This window comes from Corvus kubaryi, unplaced genomic scaffold (assembly GCF_017639235.1).
Source record: "Corvus kubaryi isolate FWS band 111438036 unplaced genomic scaffold, C.kubaryi_AGA036_p1.0 37398, whole genome shotgun sequence".
Lineage (NCBI taxonomy): Eukaryota > Metazoa > Chordata > Aves > Passeriformes > Corvidae > Corvus > Corvus kubaryi.
In genome coordinates, this window is record NW_024581137.1 from 24,576,954 (window position 1) to 24,598,202 (window position 21,249).

The window sequence follows — 21,249 nt, forward strand, 5'->3', positions numbered from 1 at the left end:
TTGTTCAACAAAGTATCCTCAGTCACAAAGTGTGAAGTATCTAAACCTGGAGCTTCAGTGGCTCTGATCCTACCTGGACTGCCTATGTCAGCCCCTCGCCTGAAATCAGTATAGAAACCTTGGAAACCTGGGCCCAGAGCTGGAATCCAGAGGGATGTCCTTCCCTAGGCCACCAGCTGTCCCAGCCACTGCTGTTTGGGCAGCACTCTTTGCATCCACATCCGAGGGCTGCTGCAATGGCTGAGCTGAGCACCAAAGCGGGGCCAAGGTAAGAGCTTACTCCAGCTGCTTCTCACTTTGCATCTTCACAGCTCAGGGCACAGGAACACACATTATTTGTAAAACAAGGAGCAGCAGAAGACTCCATCCAAACTCAGAACACAACCTGCATCCAATGGAAGCCCTCCACCTCTGTGGGCGAGCCTTTCCCGTTTGGCTGACATGTTGTGCTCCTGGAGATAGCAAGACGTGCTTGTCTCAGAGCCATACGAAATGCACCCAGGTTTCTGCAGATGGCCTGGCCTTTCCTCTGGGATGGCGTGATGCTTCAACTGGGATTTACACAGCCACCAGTAGGATCTGGCCCCTTACCTCTACTTAAGTTGAATAAAAATTAGTGCTGATGACAACTGGCTCACTGTAATTTCTTTCACTTCTCTCCTTCTCCTCTGCCAAAGCTGTCCAGCATTCTTAAGTAAATTAGGAGGTTCAGTTACTTTACTATTATAATTAGGAACATGCACTCTACCAATTTATTACTTTTCTGGTTATGTTTTCAGTCTTCCATCTGACAGACACTTACAAAAATTTTTTTTTATTTTTTGCTGTTTAACCTAGTAATGCTTACAAGGCAAAAATAACAGCCCACAGTCCTATGCACTTCTGGTACAGAAATAATTTCTTTTATTTTCTAAAGAACCATACACGTTCAGTCAGAATTACAGGCACAGCCAAGCTACATATATAATATTTTATTTAAATTTTATAAAACTACATAGCCAGCAAGTGGCAGACAGATGTAAAAGAAAAAATAATAGATTAAATTAAGAACTGTATTTTTAAGTTCAATTCTTTCATTGCCAGCATGCTTTTTATACCTCCTTTCAGAGGCTATAAATTTCTACAGGTAAAGATCAACGCTTTGCAAAATTCAGATAGAAAGGCATCAGCTCCATCGAAAAGACCTGCTGTCACACAGGCTTGCAGCGGTTCAGTGCACACTATTTATCTTTCACTCCAGTAATCCACACAGTATTGCACTTCCGAGTTCTGAAACCTCCAATACTCTGAAACTGCAAAACCAAACTGTATGTAGGCAGTATATTAAGGCAAAGGTACTGCCAACAGTTCCAACTTCATAATACTTTCAGCCTACTGAACCACATGTTAATATGCTACACGTGCTACTCTGCATATTTTTACCATGTACACTTAAGAGCTATATGTATGCTCTCCTTTCCAATGCAATATATTTTAATATAAAATCAATGTGTGTTTCTGGTGGGCAGCATAAGAGTTTTATCCACTCAGCTGTGAATCTAAGAAGAAAGCAGTATTGATTTAGATGTTCACTCATTCATTTACTAGGACAGTTTTAAAGCATTAGGTGATAACCTAATTGAGAAGCATACTGTGAGGGAAACTGAGATTGCGGAGATAAATTAAATCAGTTCTGGGATGTCATCTACAATACCTTAATACTTGATGGAACATTCTCCTGAAAAAAAAATTAAACCATGAAGCGAGCATCTTGGGTGGCAGAGTGTGGCTTTCCATAAATGCCAGGTGATACAAGGTGACCAAAATACGTATTTCTTATTACAGAAACATTACATTAATGCCACATATATTCTATATGTGTGTGTAGATGTACTTGTATATCAGACAATGTATATATTTATCAGACTGGCTTCCATTTCCCCCTATACACAAATTTGAACCAATCAAGGGTATGAATCTTGCCGTCTATCTGCTTTCTTTAAAAAACCTGGCATCACACAGCATCCCTACGGATATTATTTATTCATATGCATTTTACAGAGGCAAATTAAGTCACATGTGTCACCAAATAGTGTTATGACTGCTGCATACCAAACTGTGCTTGCCTTGCTCAGGTACATACTGCCATGAGGCCAGAAGAATTTGGTCTCACATCTGGGTCTCGCATTTACAGGAGCCTGTCCCGCACTCTCTCACGTAGGCCTCCCAAAAGTGCTGATACTCCCATGGACTTGGGCACCTGATGAATCAGGCCCAAAGTCCCCTGGACTTCTCCAGCTACTTCAGGCACTAGCTACAAGCATCTTAGATGACTCTGTCTGGTGTTTGACACATACATTCTTCTCAGGGTGGTGGGGCCAGCCAAAAAGAACGTAAGCAATGCTGAACGCACCAACAGTAATAACATCAGCAGAATCCAGGGAAATCTGAAATTCCTTCCTAATGCAGGACACAGTCTGATAAGATACTAAACACCTCCACTTTTAACTTTTTTTTAAAAGTCACCAGTCTGTGAAGTCTCATGCTTTAAGCATGAAGAAAAGTGAAAAAGAACAAACATCCCTGTAATACAGATGATTCTGATTTTAAATCCAGGAACTTAGATGAACAAAAGAATTTTGCTCTGAATATTTCCTACATTTTTTCTACTTTGTATTCATGCAGAGTATTGTTAATAGATTCATATTCCTCAAAGCAGTGGCTAAATGAAGAGGCTTTTTACATTACATGTGTGCTCATACAGAAACAAAGTAAAAAATTAGAATATAGAAACATAAAATATTTTAAAAGCACCAAACCTGCATTTGAAAAGAGGAAAAGTCCTGGAGCTCTGAATTATAGCTCTTAAGAGTTAATGTGTGCAGATTTTTTCTACCCTTGGAAGGGTGGCAGAAAGGCCCTGAGAAGCAAAGGCTCTGCTTGTTCACTACACCATTTTTTGGAACTGATAGCAATTTCTTCATACATTAAAATGCATTCATACATTAGATTTAGGGACTAAACCTGCTTACCCATATTAAAAGGTAATTTGTATTAATGTACAGTTTCAGTTATTAAAGCACAGAATTCTCACCATAGGCACCAATAATTTAATCTTGTTCTTAAGTAGCCTCACACTATCAGTAAAAAAGAGGCAGGGGGTGTGGGGAGAGAGTAAACTACAGAACCTTTAGTCCCCAAAACAGATGCCAGTTTTGGATTTATTCAGCCAAGGAGTATTTAGTTTGGCTCAGCTACACTTGCATTGAAAAAACACTTGCCTATTCCAAAAAGTTTTTAACAAGCTCTGCTGCAGATGCTGTTGCCATTTGGCATGTCACCGTCACTGTGTGGTACAGCAGAGAGAACTCTTGACCACAGGTTTTCCTTGGCTGGGGGAGGCAGCATTTTTGGCTATCGTTCTTCTTCTGACCAACTGGCTGCATGTTTACGGAGTGTGGTTTTAGACAGAGTGTTAACAGGGGTTGGGTTAACAGCCTAACCCAGATCAACAGTGAGGCAGAGGCATGACCTACCCAACCTAAGAAAACAGAGGTAGAATAAGCTCATATATGTTGTTTCTCCTAACCCAGAGTCTGCTGCATGCACCATACCAATAGACAAGTAGGTATTTTTCTTTGCCTCAGGATAGATGACAACAACTTTAAAAGCTGTACCAGTCATGCAAAGTAGAAATATATAAAAAATATGTGGTTGCTTAATCTTTGTCGGCTTGATTTCATTCTCTCACTTATGACAATTTTATCTTGGCAAAATGCCACTGAAAGAAGTTCAATGAAGTTGCTCCTGTTTTCCACTATGATGAGGTATCTTGAGAGCATAAAACCCTACAGAGTTAAAACTAAAAACTTCTGTCCTCATATTTCCATTAGACAGCAGCAAATGGCAGTTCTGAAACTTAAAAAGCCAAAGCATTTCTACACTGATAACTTGATTCCAAGGATATTAGTGCCAAATACCTCCACAAGAGTGCATATAAAGCTGGGGAAAACTAACTAATGTCCACCTATAATTTAGTTTACATACATCAATCCTATATCAGTACATATGCCTGAGAAGCCTTGACCTTTTAAGATGTAGAACAACTTTAAAAAACAATTTTGGTTTTTTGTTATGACATTTGACTTGTACAAATAAATTACATTTGTCCAAATTCTGACACTTCTTTTTGATGGGGACACCTTTGTTACATTCCAGTATAAGAAAATATCCCAGTTCTATATACATATATTGTTTGGTTGCTCCTCTGACACACCATGCTCCTATCTGGAAAAAGCAAGGACTATGTACACTCCCTCCACAGCACACACTTTTTACCGCACTCTTTATTAACTGACAATTTTCTTTAGGTCAAGTTGTGGAGCACAGACACCATTATAGAAACAGCCAAACCATTTGCTTAAATTCTACTAATCTGCACCAAAAATCCTGTTTAGCACAGTATGGATCATATAGCTCACCCTTCAGTTCCCTCTCACCGAGAGATCAGTTAGGACTAGGAACATCTTGAAAGTTCATAGACACAAAGGCAATTTACTGCAGCATATTAAAAAAGAGTATAACGTATGACTAAGAATGAAGTAAGCAGTGTCTGGCTACATCCCCCCCACTGTCTGGGTGACTGGTATGCAACAGCAATATTAGAAAATACAGTAATTTTAAAAAATTCTCTTTTTACCATTTTGGCTTCTGAATGCATTGGGGGAACTTGAGGTGAAGCACATGGATTATTGAGGTTCGGCCCCTGCATCCCCATGATGTTGGAGTTCATTGACATTTGTCGCTCCATCTTTTAAAAGAAAAAAAAAGGTTTGAAAACATCTGGAGACATTTGCAATAATTTACTCTCAGTTTCTATTTAAATGGACTCAGCTTTATTTCTTCAAGTCATGACTGGGAAAATAACAATCTGTGTCATGAATTGCATGTGTGTATGCATGTAGGTGTGTGTTTCATCAGAATCGGCCCTGAAAACTCACAGCCAATTATAAAGAAAGGGGTTCTTTAATAAACAGATGTAGCAGCCACCCAGGTTTGCGCTTTTTTGTAATGATTTTCTCCCTTTCAGTATAACAACACTCAGAGTTAAGTGGTTTTAAAAGCATCACTGTATAAAATTGTAGATTCCCCGTCCAGTGCAACCCAACTTAGCTTGTTAAAAGCATAAATAAAAATCTACAATCTCAAGCATATGGAAAACAAGCTGGCTGTTTTTCCCTCACTCGGACTGCTCAGCTGGGAAGAGGTTTCCATATGTCTTGTAAGGGAAGCTTTCATGCACTGCTGAGATAGCAAAAAACAAAGCAAAGCTTCTCCTGGCTGTTCAGAGCCCTTTCTGCAAGCTAATCTCACTAGGCTGGGAGGGAGCAATACAAACAAAACCTAATGGCAGTAAGTCCTCTATAAAATCATTTCCTGGAGGGTATTCCCCAAAAAGAGACAAGCCCCATACACTGCTAGGCCTTGTCAGGGGTGGTAAGCAGGGTTATGGTGCTGTTTCCAGCCAGAGCTGAGCATCCCACCTTGCTTTGAGCCAGTCCCCCAAATCTTTGACTCCTACAAAAAAGACACTTCTGGGTCCCTCTGAGCAATCCAAGCAGGGGAGCTATATTTTGTGCCCTGCGGTGAGGTGTTGTCTCCCACCCTCCATGATGCCTGCAAAAATGGGTGCTGGGCTTTGGGGAAATGTGCATATCCCACTGCTCACTGGCAGGGAAAAGCTGCCAAGGCCCCTTTACCCTCTCTCCATGGGGTAGGAGCACCTCCCACTGCCATTTCCCCTGCAGCCCTTTCAGAAGTGCTGTGGGGCAGGAGGGGCAGCCAGCACTGACAGGGTCTGTCTCACCTCCATGCTCGTATCTCCAGGGCTCGCAGCCGGAGCACACCAGCTCGTCTGCAAGTAAAGCTGCCCAAAGGGCTCCCCAGCAGCAGACTGAAGCCACTGAACTTACACGGTTGCTGGATGCTTGCTCCATTTCGGGTTCCTTGGGAATCATGCCAGAAAAAACTTCCCACAATGATGCCCTACATTTTTTTGTTAGACTTCCTGATCGATTTTCCAGGAGAGTCTTATTGACAAGTTAATAATTAATAACTTATTCATGACTGCTCAAATAGAGCCAAATTTGCTCCCCTTGATCCAGCAAAGCCAGAACATACAGTGCTTTTCTCCCTCCCATGGTCAATTGCTCTCAGGTTTGTCTCGCAAACTGAACACAGTGAAATGAAGCAAAAACTTCTTTCTCCATCCCCTCTTCCCCATGTCATCCTTACTTTTCTCCACCCCTAACCTGCCCAAATGTCTTCTACTGAAAAGGTTAAAAGGTTAAAATCATTTAAGATTTTAAGTTACAATTGTAAAGCAGCCCTCTGGCTTCCATAAAATGGGAAATACTCCCATCCCTTCAGAAATGAGGCGAGATGAGCAGCAATTGTTACCTAGTTCTAAGTAAGTGCAAGTTAACAGACCAGAAAAGTAAGTTACATTTCCTTCTTTTTAACTGGTTATCTCCCACACAAGAGGATCACTTAGAGTTCACAGACATAACTTATGTACATTACTTTTCCAGTTTTTTTCTCAATTCAGAAAAATCTTTTTGTTTCAGCACAGACATACTGATCTCACCTACATGACCAAGTATGAGAATCACAAATTGTAGTCTCATGTAAACTGCTTCTAATCACTCTTACACTAATTAGCATGCCATTAACTTCATCAAAAATACTCTTATCTAAGATGAAGCACTATAGAAGGTCCAGCTTCCTTAACTTAATATGCTGGGTTTTTAGAAAATCCAGCAGACTTTCACCTCTGCTTAGATTGAATCAAACACAACACAGCTTTCCTCCCTGCAAAAAAAGCCAACCAGAAAACTTACAGGCATGAGTACAGCAGAAGATCCTGGCATGGTAGGGTTGGGCAGGGTGCCAGGCATAGAGGCAGGCATAGGCTGTCTTTGTCGGTTGTGTAGGTGCAGTAGTGAAGACAGAGAACCTGGGACAGGCCTAGAAGAAGAGAAAAGAAAAGAAAAGAAAGCTGTCATGGGCTGTGGAGACCAAAACAAGCCTTACCCTGCCAGCCATTGGTAGGCACAGGCAGCTCCAGACAAGCAGGTGCAGATAAACCAATCCAGGATTTGTCCTTTCCTGCATAAATCAGTGGAACATAAAGTCTTCAAGAAGAAGGTGTATCACCTTCCTTCTTCTCTTTATCAGTTAAAGCACCAGTATAGTTCATCTGATACAACATGAATGTAAACATATCAGCCGGTCTCAGTCTGAGCGCCTCTGCATCGTTCAGTGGCTAGCAAAAGATTTCTACAAACAAAGCAGGAAAATTTTCTGGCATTAGTGCACTGCTGTAAATTTAGCCCTCAGGAACAAAAATATCTGGATGATAGTTTTGCAGCCTATGACAGAAAATTACCTCTCAAGTTAATTTTTAAATTTTATCACCTGTAAAAAAGCTACTCTAAAACGAGTATTTCAAATCACCCTTGATAATCTCTCCTGTGAAACTCTACCAAGCCTTTGTTCTAAAGCAAGATTACTAATTTTACCACTTAGCACACCATCAGGACACAAAAAACAGGGAAAAAAGAAGTAGAAATTAAATTAGAAAAATTACATTCAGATTAAGCAGTTTATGGAAGAAAACATATGGACTATAGACAAGAAGAGTGAATTATTTTGGCAAAAGGGGTTCAAAAGACTTAGAAGGATGTTTTTAAGTATAGCACAGGGAAAACCGTGCATGTGAGAAAGCAGGCCCACTCACAAAGAAGAATTATAAAATTAATGGATTAAAAAATGCTGGGATTACACTTTGAAAAAAGCCTTTAAGAACGTGGGCTTGGGAGTTATATTATCAGTTTGTTGTTGTTTTGGGGTTTCTTTTAGTTTTGAAGAAAGTATGAGTTGCTTGAAGTTAGGGGTGAGTGTAACTTGTTACCTCTTCAAAAAGCTAGAAAATAAAGTTTTCACATACAGCACTTCAACAATACTGACAGTACAAGTAGGTATGTTAAATTCTCGGAGAACAGGATGCTCTTCTGTATAGCACATGGTTTAGACTGTTTATTGGGAAGGAGAGTTGCCCCCAAAAGGTATGAGAAGGACTGGAGAAGAGGGTGCATAATCTGTGAGTTTGAAGAGCCCCTGCAAGGGGGAGCATGGAAGGAGTCGAAGATGTTTAGAGCCTCTAGATATCATGGTTGATTTTCAGCCTTGGCAGAAGCATCCTTTGCTTCAGTGATGAATCCACACCGCAAAACTAGGCTGACCGGGTCAGGGAAGCAGAGTCATAACCCTAGAGGAGCAAGGGGAAGACTATCCCACTTGGCCTGAACTGTGTCACACCAAATGATGGGTGATACATTTTGCCCCTCTAATTGCAAATGGCACCGGCAACCATGGATACATACACTTCTCCTCTAACTTTGCCTGTCACTTCCAGTTATCTAACAACATGCAGAAAGCCCGAAGTCTGTGAGCAATGGGATTCACAGACAGCCAGTATGGAGGGCACCACATCCAGACTCCCAAAATGTATGTGCCTGTCTGACGGCAAAACCACCTTCTTCTGACGTACAAGTCTCCTTCTCTTTTGCCAAGACCTCAAACCACCTAATCCCCTCTTCCTTAAAACTCCCCAGTATTTCCCATCCTTGGACCTGCAGTCCTTCAACACTCATCTCTTCAACACTGTTTCCCCAGAAACATTTATATCCCAACAAATGCCACCTCAAAATCCTTGCCCTGACAATTCCCTCATACTCAGACACTCTGCCCCTCCCACCCTTCTGCCCTCAGCTGCCCTCTTTTAGCAGCTGCACACAACTGAACCCATCCTTTTGTCTTGGCTCTCCATGGAGAGAAAAAGCCTGTGTTTTGAAGGATGTTTTAAAAATCCTCCCAGACACATACAGTACTTATTCAGAAGGGGAAGAAAGAAACCCAAAAATAACGACAAATGTATCTCAGATACAGACAAGGAGTTCTTCCTATGCCTCCCTGGGTATCTGCTGATGGAGGAATATGATGTACTTACATCTTCATAACACCTTAAAAAAATCAAGACAACATTTTCCAAATGTGTGGTGTGATCCTGTGAAAGAGTGCAGTAAGTTATGTGAGGGAGCATGAATGAATTTCTGGGATATGCAACTCTACAGTCAGCTCAGTACGTGGATAAGCCTCAGGAGCTGTGGAGGTGGTGTAAGTGGAATGGATGCAGTGCAGGAAAAATGAGCTCAGAAAATATACTCAAAGTACACAGACCTTGACCTATTCTACTGTCCACTTAAACTCAGTGCTGCTCCATGTACCAGCACTCATTCACACATGAGGACTGACAAATCAATAGGACAGGATCAAAATAGCATGAAAAGCAGATTCAGTGCTCTTTTGAAAAGAAAAAAGTGAGGAGATATCAAGTTGAGTGTGAGGAGGAGATCTTAGTTTGATTTTTAGAGGCTGTGGTGACTCCCACAAGCAGCATCCACTTCCCAGGCCCATCCACACCAGAACTACTGCCCTGCAAAGCAGCAGACAGCAAATTCAAACAGGTCTTCTCTACCTCACGCTTTAAAGTCCATGTGCTAGGTGGCAGGGCTGGGACCCCGATGCTGGGGCATTTGAGGGGCAGAACAGAGTGTGCTGCAGCCCCTGCTGGGGATGCACTTAAGGTTTCCTCCCGGACAGCAGGCGGGAGGAGTGGGCAGGAAAGGATAAAGCACTGGTGCACTCTCCTGCCTGGCCTGGAATGAGACTGAGGTGTGCACCCACCTGCCCACTCCGCAGCTCTCTTGAGTCCACCAGCTTAGAAAGAATCTATGGGAGCAGCGCTGGCCAGAGCCACACGTTCAATAAAAATACTGCTTGAGTTTTCAGTTGGGTCAAAGTAAAACAGGTACCATGACAGGAGCCCCCCCCCCCCCCACCTTTATTCATTCTGAGAGTGCCCCACATACAGACCCTTTGTATGATTCACCAGTTTCATAATAAGCTTAGGTGTTAGGCTGTTTGACAGAAACTTATTTTGGCCTGACCTATACAATTTGTGCAAGTGATTCTCAAGGGACTGCATGGTTTGGATTTTGCTTACATGTTCCAGAGCCAAAAAAAATTCCAAAATTGCTTTAATGAGTTTGGGAATATGGGGCTTGGGCAAAGGGGAATTACAGGTATTTATTAAAATGGCAAAGAATCTTCCTTGCTGTCCCCAGCTTTACCTTTAATGCTGCTTCATTTTAGGACAGAGTACATGCTTTACACTTAGCTAGAGGGAAAAACTCTTCAGTACTTCAGGTGGGTTTTCTTGCTACACTCCTGCTAGTCTGTTCCCAAGTTTGCTTTTTAAAAGAGGTGCAGAGCAGTCAGAGAAGCCTTGCACTTCAAGGTTGAACCTCTTTGTTGAAAAGTCTGCAGTGTTCCTGCCGTTGATATAAGTGCTATACAACGCACACTGGATTCCCCCCTCCTGTATCAGGGAAACTGACATTGGCCAGTACTTGTGGATACTTCCATTGCTCCTACACTGAACACAGGTCATGGATTTAGCACGTGCTCCTGCACACTCTCACAAAGCTCAGGGAATGTGTATAGCACAGAACCGTACAGGCTGAGATACTCGATTTGTCTGAGACATTTCTTCCAAGGACAACACAAGCTTCTTTTGTTGTTGCTTTCTATCTGGCAGCAAAGAAAGTCAGTGAGCTTATAATTGTTATTTTTAATGTTGGACATATTGAATCTGCTCCTCTCTTTGTAAATGCTGAGGAGGTACTGCCTGCAGCCTGTCAGTCAATATTTTTGACTGAGATTTTCATTCCTTGGCACCTGTGTTGCTAAATAAATAGGGCTGTTGGGCAAACAGTCCACAAAAAAAGGACAGATAAGATAGAGAACTGGCAGGTGCTCAACCTCATTAAAAATCTGGCTATCCATGGGGTTTTTCCAAAATTCAAGAATTTTCATTGTGTTCCAGCGGAAGCCTGCTGTTGGACATGACGGGGTCTTGGGCAGCATTTGCACACTATCTCTTTGGGCATGTGTGGCCTGGATAGTCAGCGTTATGGTGGCTTAGTAAAATACCACGTTAGCCAAGCTGCTGTAGCTGACCACGTTGGCTCTTCTTCTTCTGCATGGTCATGCTGACACCATGAGTCACCCTTATTAACATTTGAAGAGATGGGTGGTATCTTGCTAAGCCATGGTGACTCGATCATGTTCCATCATATGACTCTACCCAATGATTAAAGACAACTCCTCTAAGGCAGTCAAATATCTATGATATATACTTCAGTGTGTGCCTCCCAGATTAATACCGAATACTCCGTCTGATATGATGCAACTGACTGTCTGATGACTGAACACTATATTTGTCTATTAAAAGACTAGGCTTCCCTTAACTTGAAGTCTTCAAGGATAATTTGGGCAGATGACAATTTGCTGCTGAGGTCTCATGAGAGTAGGTTCCTACTGACCGAGACCATGTGGGGCTATGTGCAAAAGGACTGATGCTATTTAAAGTATCACTGCAGAATGTTTTCTATTATGGTAAAACACTCCGGGTCAGTGGGTCTTACCATGACCTCTCTCCTGCTCCTTACTCTGCTGCACGTAGCATTCATGCAAGGCCATTGAGAACACCTACATCATGACCCTGTTTGTTCCACTTCAGTTAGCGCTGGTGTGGAAAAAGATTAGCCAGAAGTATACCGAGTTGCACTGGAATAAAGGAACTCATCTCTTCACTTTCCATAGCCTTCTGACCTGGCCAGCTCACACCAGAGCAGCCCACAGGTGGCTGGTTGTGCTGTGGCGATTTGGCATGTTGGGTCAGCATTGGCTGAGGGATTTCTGTACCACACTGCAGTTCACAACACACTTGATCAGACTTCGATCATTTTTATGTATATGTGTAACATGTATGTATCTACATATTTATTACAGCAATGCCTAGAAGCCTTGGTTTAAAATTTGTGGGTGAGGTGAAGTCCTGCCCCAAAAAGCTTGGAGATCAAGTTAAAAACGAGAGAGGGTGAGTGGAAGCAATAGGGAGACAGAGGTGAATAAGGCAGCAATGATACCGTTATCATCAATGTAAAGAGGAGCAATCACTGCATGCCAGCAGCCTGGATATTTTCAAGGGATGTCAGTATGTGCATGTGGTTAGGGTGGCTTTCAGACTGAAGCCCCCAGGCAGCCTACCATATTGAGAATAAGCACAGCTGGCTGCAGTCTACCCTCTGAAAGTCTCACTGACAGCCAGGTACTGTCACAATTAAACTTTTCATTGCATAAACTAAATTCCCTGTAGCATGTGGTTGCACAGACCAGCTGCAAGCTGCTTTTACAGCAGCTATTGCAGCCAGAGTACCTGGCCCGAGTACTGTCCTGGGCCTTCAATATTTGAATAATTCAGTCAGAGGCAAAGACATGGAGGGGATGTTTTAATCTGAGAAATGTGTTCTGACTGGAGGGGCTGCCTCATTTACTGCTGGTCTGCTGGTTTTTGATCCACACTGCCATTATTTAAGCCTATCAAACTAACTACAGCTTTCCTCATTTGTGATCCATTATTTCCCACCCTCAAAGCAGGGCAGTTTTGTCTAGTTTCAATTTATCCATTTGTCATTCAGAGGAGGAAAGAAAAAATAAACACTAGGGAAAGCAACAACAAAGCATCAGAGCAGTACTTGGAATACCTTGCATAGTTGCAAGGGACCTCACCTGACCTGCTGTATCCCATGTTTAATGATGTTTTAACCACATCACCACCAGAGAGCCAAGCTTTCCAAGAAGTGGGAGGTTTGTGTCACCAGGTTTTTCAGGGAGCCAAACCATATTCAGGGGAAAAGAAAACTGGCACCTAGAATTCATGGCTCCCCGCCAACCTAGTAAAGATCCTTGTTTGTATTTCTCAGATAATTCAGACATCTGCATGATGTAGGTAGATTATTATTATCAGTAGCAGACATTTATACTGTGGTGGTGCCCAAAGGTCCCAGTCGGGACCGGGACCCCATTGAGCCTGGCACTGTACAAACACAGATAAGAGACAATTCATACAGAGTGTGTTTACATTCTAGAGACACAAACCAGATGAAAAGTAGAAGACGGAGATAGAACACACAAGCAAATAAATACGCTAAAGAATTGGAGACAATTTAGAGGCACTACTACTCTGGTTGCTTTTTTGCTTCTTTGTATGCTTTTTATTTAACTGGTATGCTCAGAAATGACAGGGCTGAGGAAGTTTGCAAGAGGAAGGGAGTAACTAAGATTGAGATACAGGAAGGGCAACACTCCAGAGAGGGAAAATTGTGGCTCATAACTTAGAGGATTTGGGAAGCATCCAGAAAAAGCTATGCTTTCTCTAGAGATTTTTAAATGGAGTGTGCATGTATCTTCATATATGTGTTACCTTTAGGTATTTTCCCAGTGCTGGAAGAAGAGATTTCTGCCTGGGAAAGAGAAACCAGCTGATGGTAAAGGCACTGGCAAAGTGAAAGTGATGCTTGACACTGTAATGAGAAACTGGAGGACTGAGGTAAGATAAGGCTAAGCTGTGAAAAGTCTTAAAGACAAGATGCTTGATTCAGAAGTGAAGGGAAAGCCCATGTATGTGTCTCAGAAGAGCTGGCACAATTAAGATAACAAGCTATACATTGGCACAGAGGAAGAATGAATTCAGCAACAAGCATCACAAAAGGAGCAATGCAGCATACAGATATGAAATGATACGGAGCAAAGTCAAAAGCAACTAAAGAGGTGTTACTTCTCAATTCACATATCCCTTGATGCCACTTGAGGAGAAGCTGTTCATTTGGAAACAAAGCAACTCCGACAGAAATGCATTCTTGATCACTTGTTGTAATACACAGGAAGAGAAGACCCAAATGAAGGGAAAGAAGAACTATAAAAACAACAACAAGAACAAACCCAGACAGAGAATGGGTATATATACATATACACACACAGTAAAATACTATCATCCTGTGGAAAAATGCCTTCAAAATTTCTTAAGATTTCTGTACTTTTTACCTGAGCTTGTAGGAGAAAAGCCCCACAAATCAGCAGCCCCATCATGTATTTAGTGGTCCAAAGTCTATTTAAAGGTTTAGTCAATGATAAATCTTGCCTTTAGAAACTCCAATTGTGCTAATGCCACCTATATTTCCTGAACACATGTTTAAGGAACCTCTGCAAATTCAGCACAAGTACAAGGACCAGCAGGTCCCTGGAAGCCTCACAAAACCCATTAACATTTGCCTTTTGGCTCTTACAGGTCTTAGAAACTGCTGGTTTCAATCTTTCTTTCCCTCTAAATATTTCACTGGGTCTTATTGCCTGACCCATTACAAGAAAAATAAGAAAAGCTAGAATCGTTTCTTAGACTATAACCTCCTCGGAGAAGTTTATGTTCTGCACAGTGTTATGCACACAGCTGGAACTCACAAATGATATGTGAAGGATAATGGCATAGTTAAAGCAAAACAGGGAAACACTGCAAAAGGCAGGTTTGAGGGATTATAAAGAACTAGCCCATATAAAAACACATTCTTGTATTAAAATAAGAAAAAAAGAAGTGGGGTAAACCCAAAAAACTGCAGCATAAATATGATTTGATCATAAAAGCAAGCAATGATGTCAGACTGATTCTACTGCCATCGCAGTCTCTCAGCTCAAACAGAACCAAACTTAGTTCTTCCGGAAAACAAATTATTTTGCAGCCCCACAAATAAAGCTGTATCATTTTTCATTGAAAAAATAGGTAGCTGTAATATGCAAATGCAGCTGACTAAACCCAGGAATAATAACAGCAATAAAGCTTACACAAACACTTTTTAATATGACCATTCTTTTTAAAATCTGGGCTTAAGATTCCAGCCTGGCAAGCAAAATTAAGAAAATTTGAAAATCTGAGGCTCATAGAGGAAAAATATTAACAGGTTAAACAGCTGGAAAGAAACCTACCCCCAGCATCCAGAGAAAGTGACAACTGAACACCAAGTAACTCTTCTGCCAGGTTTGGGCTATCTAAAGGTGCTGGAGCCCTCATTTGCTCAAGTGACTCCTTTCACACACATGTTACAGCAGTGCAAATTTGACCTTCACAACTTTGCATCTGAAAGGGATAGTAGGTTGCAAGAATGATGGAGAAAAAGCATATTTTACTCTTAAAGGGCTGAGAGTGTCTTCAGAGAGCTCTCACTGAATACTCACTACCAACTGATTCCTATACTGGAAATTAGGTAACAACAAATTTCCCAAAATTGTCTTTCCATTTACCCTTATATTTGGACCAGTGCAATTTAACAGAAATACTAAGATCAAAGAGCTTTGTAAACCCTCTTTATAATAAAAAATGAAAAAAAATCTTTTTGAAGATTTATTTTTTTCTTTTTTCTTTTTTTTATTTTTTTTAACTTCCCAAACAATGCAGAAGTTTGTCTCTGAAAATAAGATGGTGAATTACAGCAAAGTTATGAAAACAAAGAACCAACAGTTTCTCCAGTGCAGGCTTGTTACCATGAGCTAATAATTCCAGACTTTAAGCAAGCTGAGCCTCTTTTTTAATAACTGCATGCCTCTAGGCAAAGTATTTCTACTAAAAATTATTGAGGCATGGAACAAGGCAAGGTGTGTGAGCTAATGCTGGATTGTTCAGTTACTAAACCAACTCCTATAGCAATGAGCCTGCACTGAACTGACAGATTATTTCTCTGTATACACTTGTATAAACATACTGCTTAAGGTCGAAATCTGTGTAAGCTTTCTTTTCAATTAAAATGTCAAAGATGACAGCACATGTTTTCACTGTCCCTCACAGGATGATGGATGCTGCGGCAGCAGATTCATGCCCCCGTGTTTCAGAGATGTTTGCCTGCCTGGGTGTCTAAGAAAGATGTACTTGCTGCTGTCTTCATGTGCCTGCAGGCAGACAGGACTGCTATACCTATACTTTGGGTGGCTTTACTTCTCCTGACTTTTTCTTCCTCAGCATTGCCCCCGTGGACCCCCACATCCAACATCGTAAAAGTTAGAGCGGAAAGGTTGCTATGCACAAAGAGGTTGGGAAAAGGGTCCTGCATTAGTTAATCAAATTAAGATTGCTACTTAAGGGAAGGCTTTAAATTGCAAGCCAGTTTGTGATCATTGCTAATTCAGTTCAGGTACCTAACATAGGTCCTCACAAAAAAACAGCTGCTGTGGGTAGTCAACAAAAAGACATAGTAGACCCCAAAAGAAGCTCCTAGCAATTTAAATATAGGATAATATTAATTAAAAGGCAATTAATCTGAATCTTTGCATTTCTTCAGCTCCATATGACTAAATTACTAAAACTGTAACCATCAGTTTCTCGTTCATTTTCATCAGTCTAGAGCTTGTACAAAGACAGTGGCTCCAACTGTTGCTGAGTCTCAAGACCACGTGGCAATACAACTCACAGCACACGGAGCCGCAGTGCTATGGTTAGGCATGGAGCAGAGATTTGATCACAATTCTGCTAGAAAATAGTTTGACTAAAGAAAACAGCCTAAATGAGTGGAAACCACTCCAGCATCTGCCACTGGCAGGTTCAGTCTGTCTCATGCTGACAAGACACAAGTCTTCTGTATGCACTGTGGAAAGCAGAGTTTGCTCTGGCTAGCAGAGCACAGTCGGTAATGAAGACAATATGTAGGTGTACATACACGTGAGATTGTTTATTTACTGAGATTTAAATTCTACACACAACACTAAAAATACTATTAAAGTAACACACACTGTAGAAATCTTTAAGAAAGGCTTTATGTAATTCTACATGATATCCTAAACAAAATAGGAAATAAGCAAAATTGAAAATTAGAAGCTTGAAAAACTCTCAGATGATATATGACATCAGCAGTAGACCAAAATCCAGCTCTTAATCCTATCCTTTAACAAGAATACCATAGAGAAACTCTGTGCTTTTTAACGCTCATTGCTTCCCAAGCATTTCTGCCATCAGCACATTGTTCCTGTGGTGCCAGCCTCTCTCTACAGCCCAGAGGAAAGTTAGCACAGCCCACCATGGTCACAGCCCCAAATATGCTCAGTGCCTCAAAGCTGCTGGTTGTTTCAGCGGGTTGAGGGAGAGGAGCACATACATGAAGGTGTACTCTCAATTATCTGTTCAGCAAGTCATCTCCAGGTGTAAAAATATTTTAATGCTGCCAAATAGCTATGTGTCTTCAGTGACCTTCTTCCCACCCTCAACCCACTTCACTGATTCCCTTCCAACTTTCATGAAGATCAAAATGAATATATGCCATTTCTTGGGAGGAACCTTTGCACACGCTTCATCTCTTAAACATGCTAAAAATCCCAGCTGACAGCTATATTAGTACAAATGATGAGAAGCACAGGGAAGAGGTGAATCTCAAGGCAGATAGAACAAAGTCATGGGGAGCTGCTGCAGCTGTACTTCAACAGAGATCAGCTCTGAGCCACTGTTGTTTGCTCTTGTTATTTAAAAGGTTCACATTGCCATCTCTGCTTACCTCTCACTGGGAGATATCCACTGATTGAGAGCATCAGTCAAAGAAACAGGAATCCCAGACACAGTTTTTACATAGCTAAGGCAAATTTCACTGAAGGGTGGAAAACATGTTAGCTGCTATTCACTAATAAATTCACCTAGCACAATCCCCAAGAAATGTGTGCTCCAGAAACACCCCATGACAACAACAGAAGCACTACAGGTAGTGGCTGTGGAAGATTTTGCTGAGACTTTAGCTGCTGACACAGGCCAGCAAAGGTTTCCGGCAGCACACAAGGGGAAGCAGTGATAGCTGGTAAAAGCCATTGTCCACTCATGTGCAACCACAGACACATGGGAAAAATTCTCTCTCTACACATGCATGCATGCTAAGAGAGACAGCAAAAAAGAGCAGGCATTGAAGAAAGGTTATTTTATTCTACCAACAAAGTGTACATTGTAACTGTAATTCCCAGTCACTATCTCTGCCCACTCCCTCTCTTTTAAGTACTGGTTCGTGCAGGAACCTGCAGCTAATTTTGAGGTTGGGGTTCATTTGTTTTCACATCAATGCAATTAATTTCCACTGGAAAATGCATCTCAGGCATTCAATCAAAATAGGCCTAAAATAATTCTGAAAACTCATCTGTCTCCAATCTATATAATGTTTTAAAAATTGGATGCATGCCCTGCAATAACATTGCACTTCACAAAGCTTAAAGCTCTAAACTTGAGGGTATCAGTTACAGTGAAACTGTAGTAAATTAAAACATCCAGTTTCTGGTTTGCATTGATTTATAAATATCGACAAAACTACTATTGCAGTCATTACCACTTTGGGTGCTCTGAGCTGAATTTTCAACAGTTCAGGGTTATTTTCATTCTTATTGTGGTTACAGTAGCCTTTCAAGTTACAGATCAAATTCCAGATAACATGTAAATCTTAAATCTTGGTTTAAAAAATATGCATACAAACCAGCCAATGCACATGATAAAAAGCAGCAAGTCTAAGTGACCAGTAATGTCAAACATCCAAGCACACTTTTTTTTTATTCTCTAGCTAAGAGCAGAAAGGATATTTACTGTTATGAAATATTCTAAATAGAAGCAAGTGGAAACCGAATAAAATATGAAAAGGTAAGTATCTGTAAGTCATTTTTTTTACCAAGAATTTGATGTTCTCTTTTCAACTGTTCTTTAAAATGAGACAATCAATATTCAAAAATCATATTCAAAACTTTTCTCCTCAAAAGCTTTCCACATTAGTCTATCTGGTGATCTTAAAAATGTGCTTATTTATGACCAAATTATTGCTGAGAAAATATAAACCTGAAAAAAAAAGCAACCTCATGAGCTGTAGCCCAGTTAACACAATCATTTGAGAAAACAAATAAGAATAGAATGAATATATCGACAGCAAGAGAGCCAATTCTCGACGGTGTACAGCACACAGCTTTGCCAAAGACAATGGATTTAAACCAACTGGGAATCTCACTCATACATACACGCACGCACACACACTCCATAAACAGACAGTATATAACGCACTACATCTAGCTGTAAAACAAGCTTTGGCACTGATCTGTGTCTCATGCTTCAAAAGGAAACAAAAATCCCCATCTTCCACCTTGACATCTACTAGATACATGCTACCAAGTAAATTCTCCTGACCCCTGGTGGTGATTAGCTTATGAAGTGAAGCAGAGGGATCGCTATAATATTCACAAAATTCCTCCTGAAAGCACTGGCCAAAGTCTACCCTTGCTCTTCTTGATACCATCACTGAAGCCCATGATGATCTGCAAATCACCGTTCCACTATTCTGTTCATCCTATTTGCCTTTTGCAGCACGTACTGTTGAGTGGAGAAAGACAAGGAGAGGTGGCAGATGTTCTTTTGGACATGATGCTCTTGCCATTGAAGTTCACAGAAGTGCTGCTAATACAGTCATTTAGGACAGAATGAGACCCATAAAAATGTATGACCCCTATGAAGACATTTCCTAAATCATACCCTGAATACTGACTTAATGCCTGCTAATGATATGCTACATCATACTAAGAAAAAAAAGGTTATTTTACATCTTTACCTTCCAATTTGTACTGATGTGTTTGTTTTACTGTTTCACAGATAGGTTTTTTGTTTGTTTGTTTGTTGTTTGGAAGTTTTTCTATTTTATCTTATCTTTGTCTTGAAAGACATGCTGTCATAAAGAGCAAACATTCTCCCAAACCAGAACTTTGTGTTGACAATTAAAATAACATCCTCTGCACCAGTTTAGAGTAAAGGGCTTAATGGTCAGTAGAGAGTTATGTAAAAAAAGTTCAGGTCATCCTGCCAGCTTCCAAGAGTCTGCAGCATGAACTAACAAACTACTAATTATTAATTTAATGTCTTTACGTGAACCGTAAGTGTTCACGCATACTCCATGAATAGTCATGGTTTGAACTGTTTCTTTTTGCCTCCACTTATTTCCCATTGAGAACTGCCACTGAAACACGGCTTTAACTACAAAGCTGCTATGCCAGGGGAAGCAGAAGAGCAGCACTATGATCAGCAGAGACAAAAATTGGATCAGCTGAATTTTGAAACTCTGAGGGTACTGGATAACTTAAGATATTGTGCCCCATGTTTTTCAACATAACAATTCAGCAAGGAGAAAATGATCTTTCCATAAATAGTTCAAAAAGGTCAGGCTGACCAGGCTAGAAGGACCTCTCTTGCTGCATTTGCACAGTTGAAGTAATGCCACTGATCTAGACATGGCCTGAGTCTTCTGTAGACACGCAGGACTGAAAACAGCCCTCCCAGAAACACAAGCATTGTTTCAACTCCCATCAACTCCCAATGCTGCAAAACCCAACTCCAAAGCACCACTTTTCAGTGAAGTGCCACTACAGCCATCAGAATCAACTGCAGCATTTGCATCAAGAGTTTCCAGATTTAAACTGTGGGAATGGGTAGGCTGGAGCTGCCAGTGGAAGGCCTCTGACAATGTAATTTGTTTGTCCTGCTGGCCTGACACTCAGTGCATGCTGACAGTCAAGAAACATTAGTTGGTTTTGTAAGGCTTTTTCTTTTTTTTAACTGCTTCGAGCTGTTGGGCAGACAGAGGAAAAGGACATTTAGCTTAGGGAGGGGGCAAAGCAGAAGATGAATAATGGAAAGGAGATGTGTCCTTTTCCAGATGTCACCTATAAAATAAGTGTTTGTCCCATGTATCCTGAGTCATGTCAATACACTGCAGGTGAACATGTTAAAAAATGTTAACTTTACCTAAACAGCAAAGCAGCAGTTAGTTTACACTAACATCAGATCTATTTGATTTGGTCACAGGGAGCCAGACATTTTACTGATCTGGTTAAAATATCTCAAGAGTCACATAAATAGACCCAGTCAAAGGCTGTTGCATCACCTGCATTTATTTTTTACTGTTAATATTTAGCAATGGAAGAAAGATACAGATCTGTGCTCTATACACTTGCCATCTCCAACAGTATGATCTCAGCTCAGAGAGCAGCAGGAATTTGCACAGCAGTGAGTATGGCCGATTTCCAGGGGTCGGAAGCCATGGCTTACTCACTCCGCTCCACATTTTCTGCTGTTGTTCTATTTCTTTTTTTTAATGGGAAAGGCAAATATGATGAGCATAAAGAATAGTGGCAAAGTCAGATTGCAGGTCAGCATGTCTGTATTTTATTTTCCCCTGATCTCTATATTTTGAGAAGAATGAATTTAGA

At 41.0% G+C, this 21,249-nt stretch overlaps 1 protein-coding gene across 8 annotated transcripts in view; it reads right to left on the bottom strand.

Moving 5' to 3' along the window:
• CREB5 (cAMP responsive element binding protein 5) overlaps positions 1 to 21,249 on the bottom strand; it is a 258,000-nt gene that overhangs the window by 67,600 nt on the left and 169,151 nt on the right. For all 8 annotated transcript variants that reach the window (XR_006018548.1, XM_042043551.1, XM_042043544.1 and 5 more), the window contains 2 exons: positions 6,879 to 7,005; positions 4,679 to 4,789 (listed from right to left, as the gene is read on the bottom strand). Coding sequence is in view for 7 of the 8 variants with exons in the window: in XM_042043551.1 (XP_041899485.1) it covers positions 4,679 to 4,789; positions 6,879 to 7,005 (238 nt within the window). In the remaining variant the exon portion in view is untranslated. The remainder of the gene's footprint in view (positions 1 to 4,678; positions 4,790 to 6,878; positions 7,006 to 21,249) is intronic.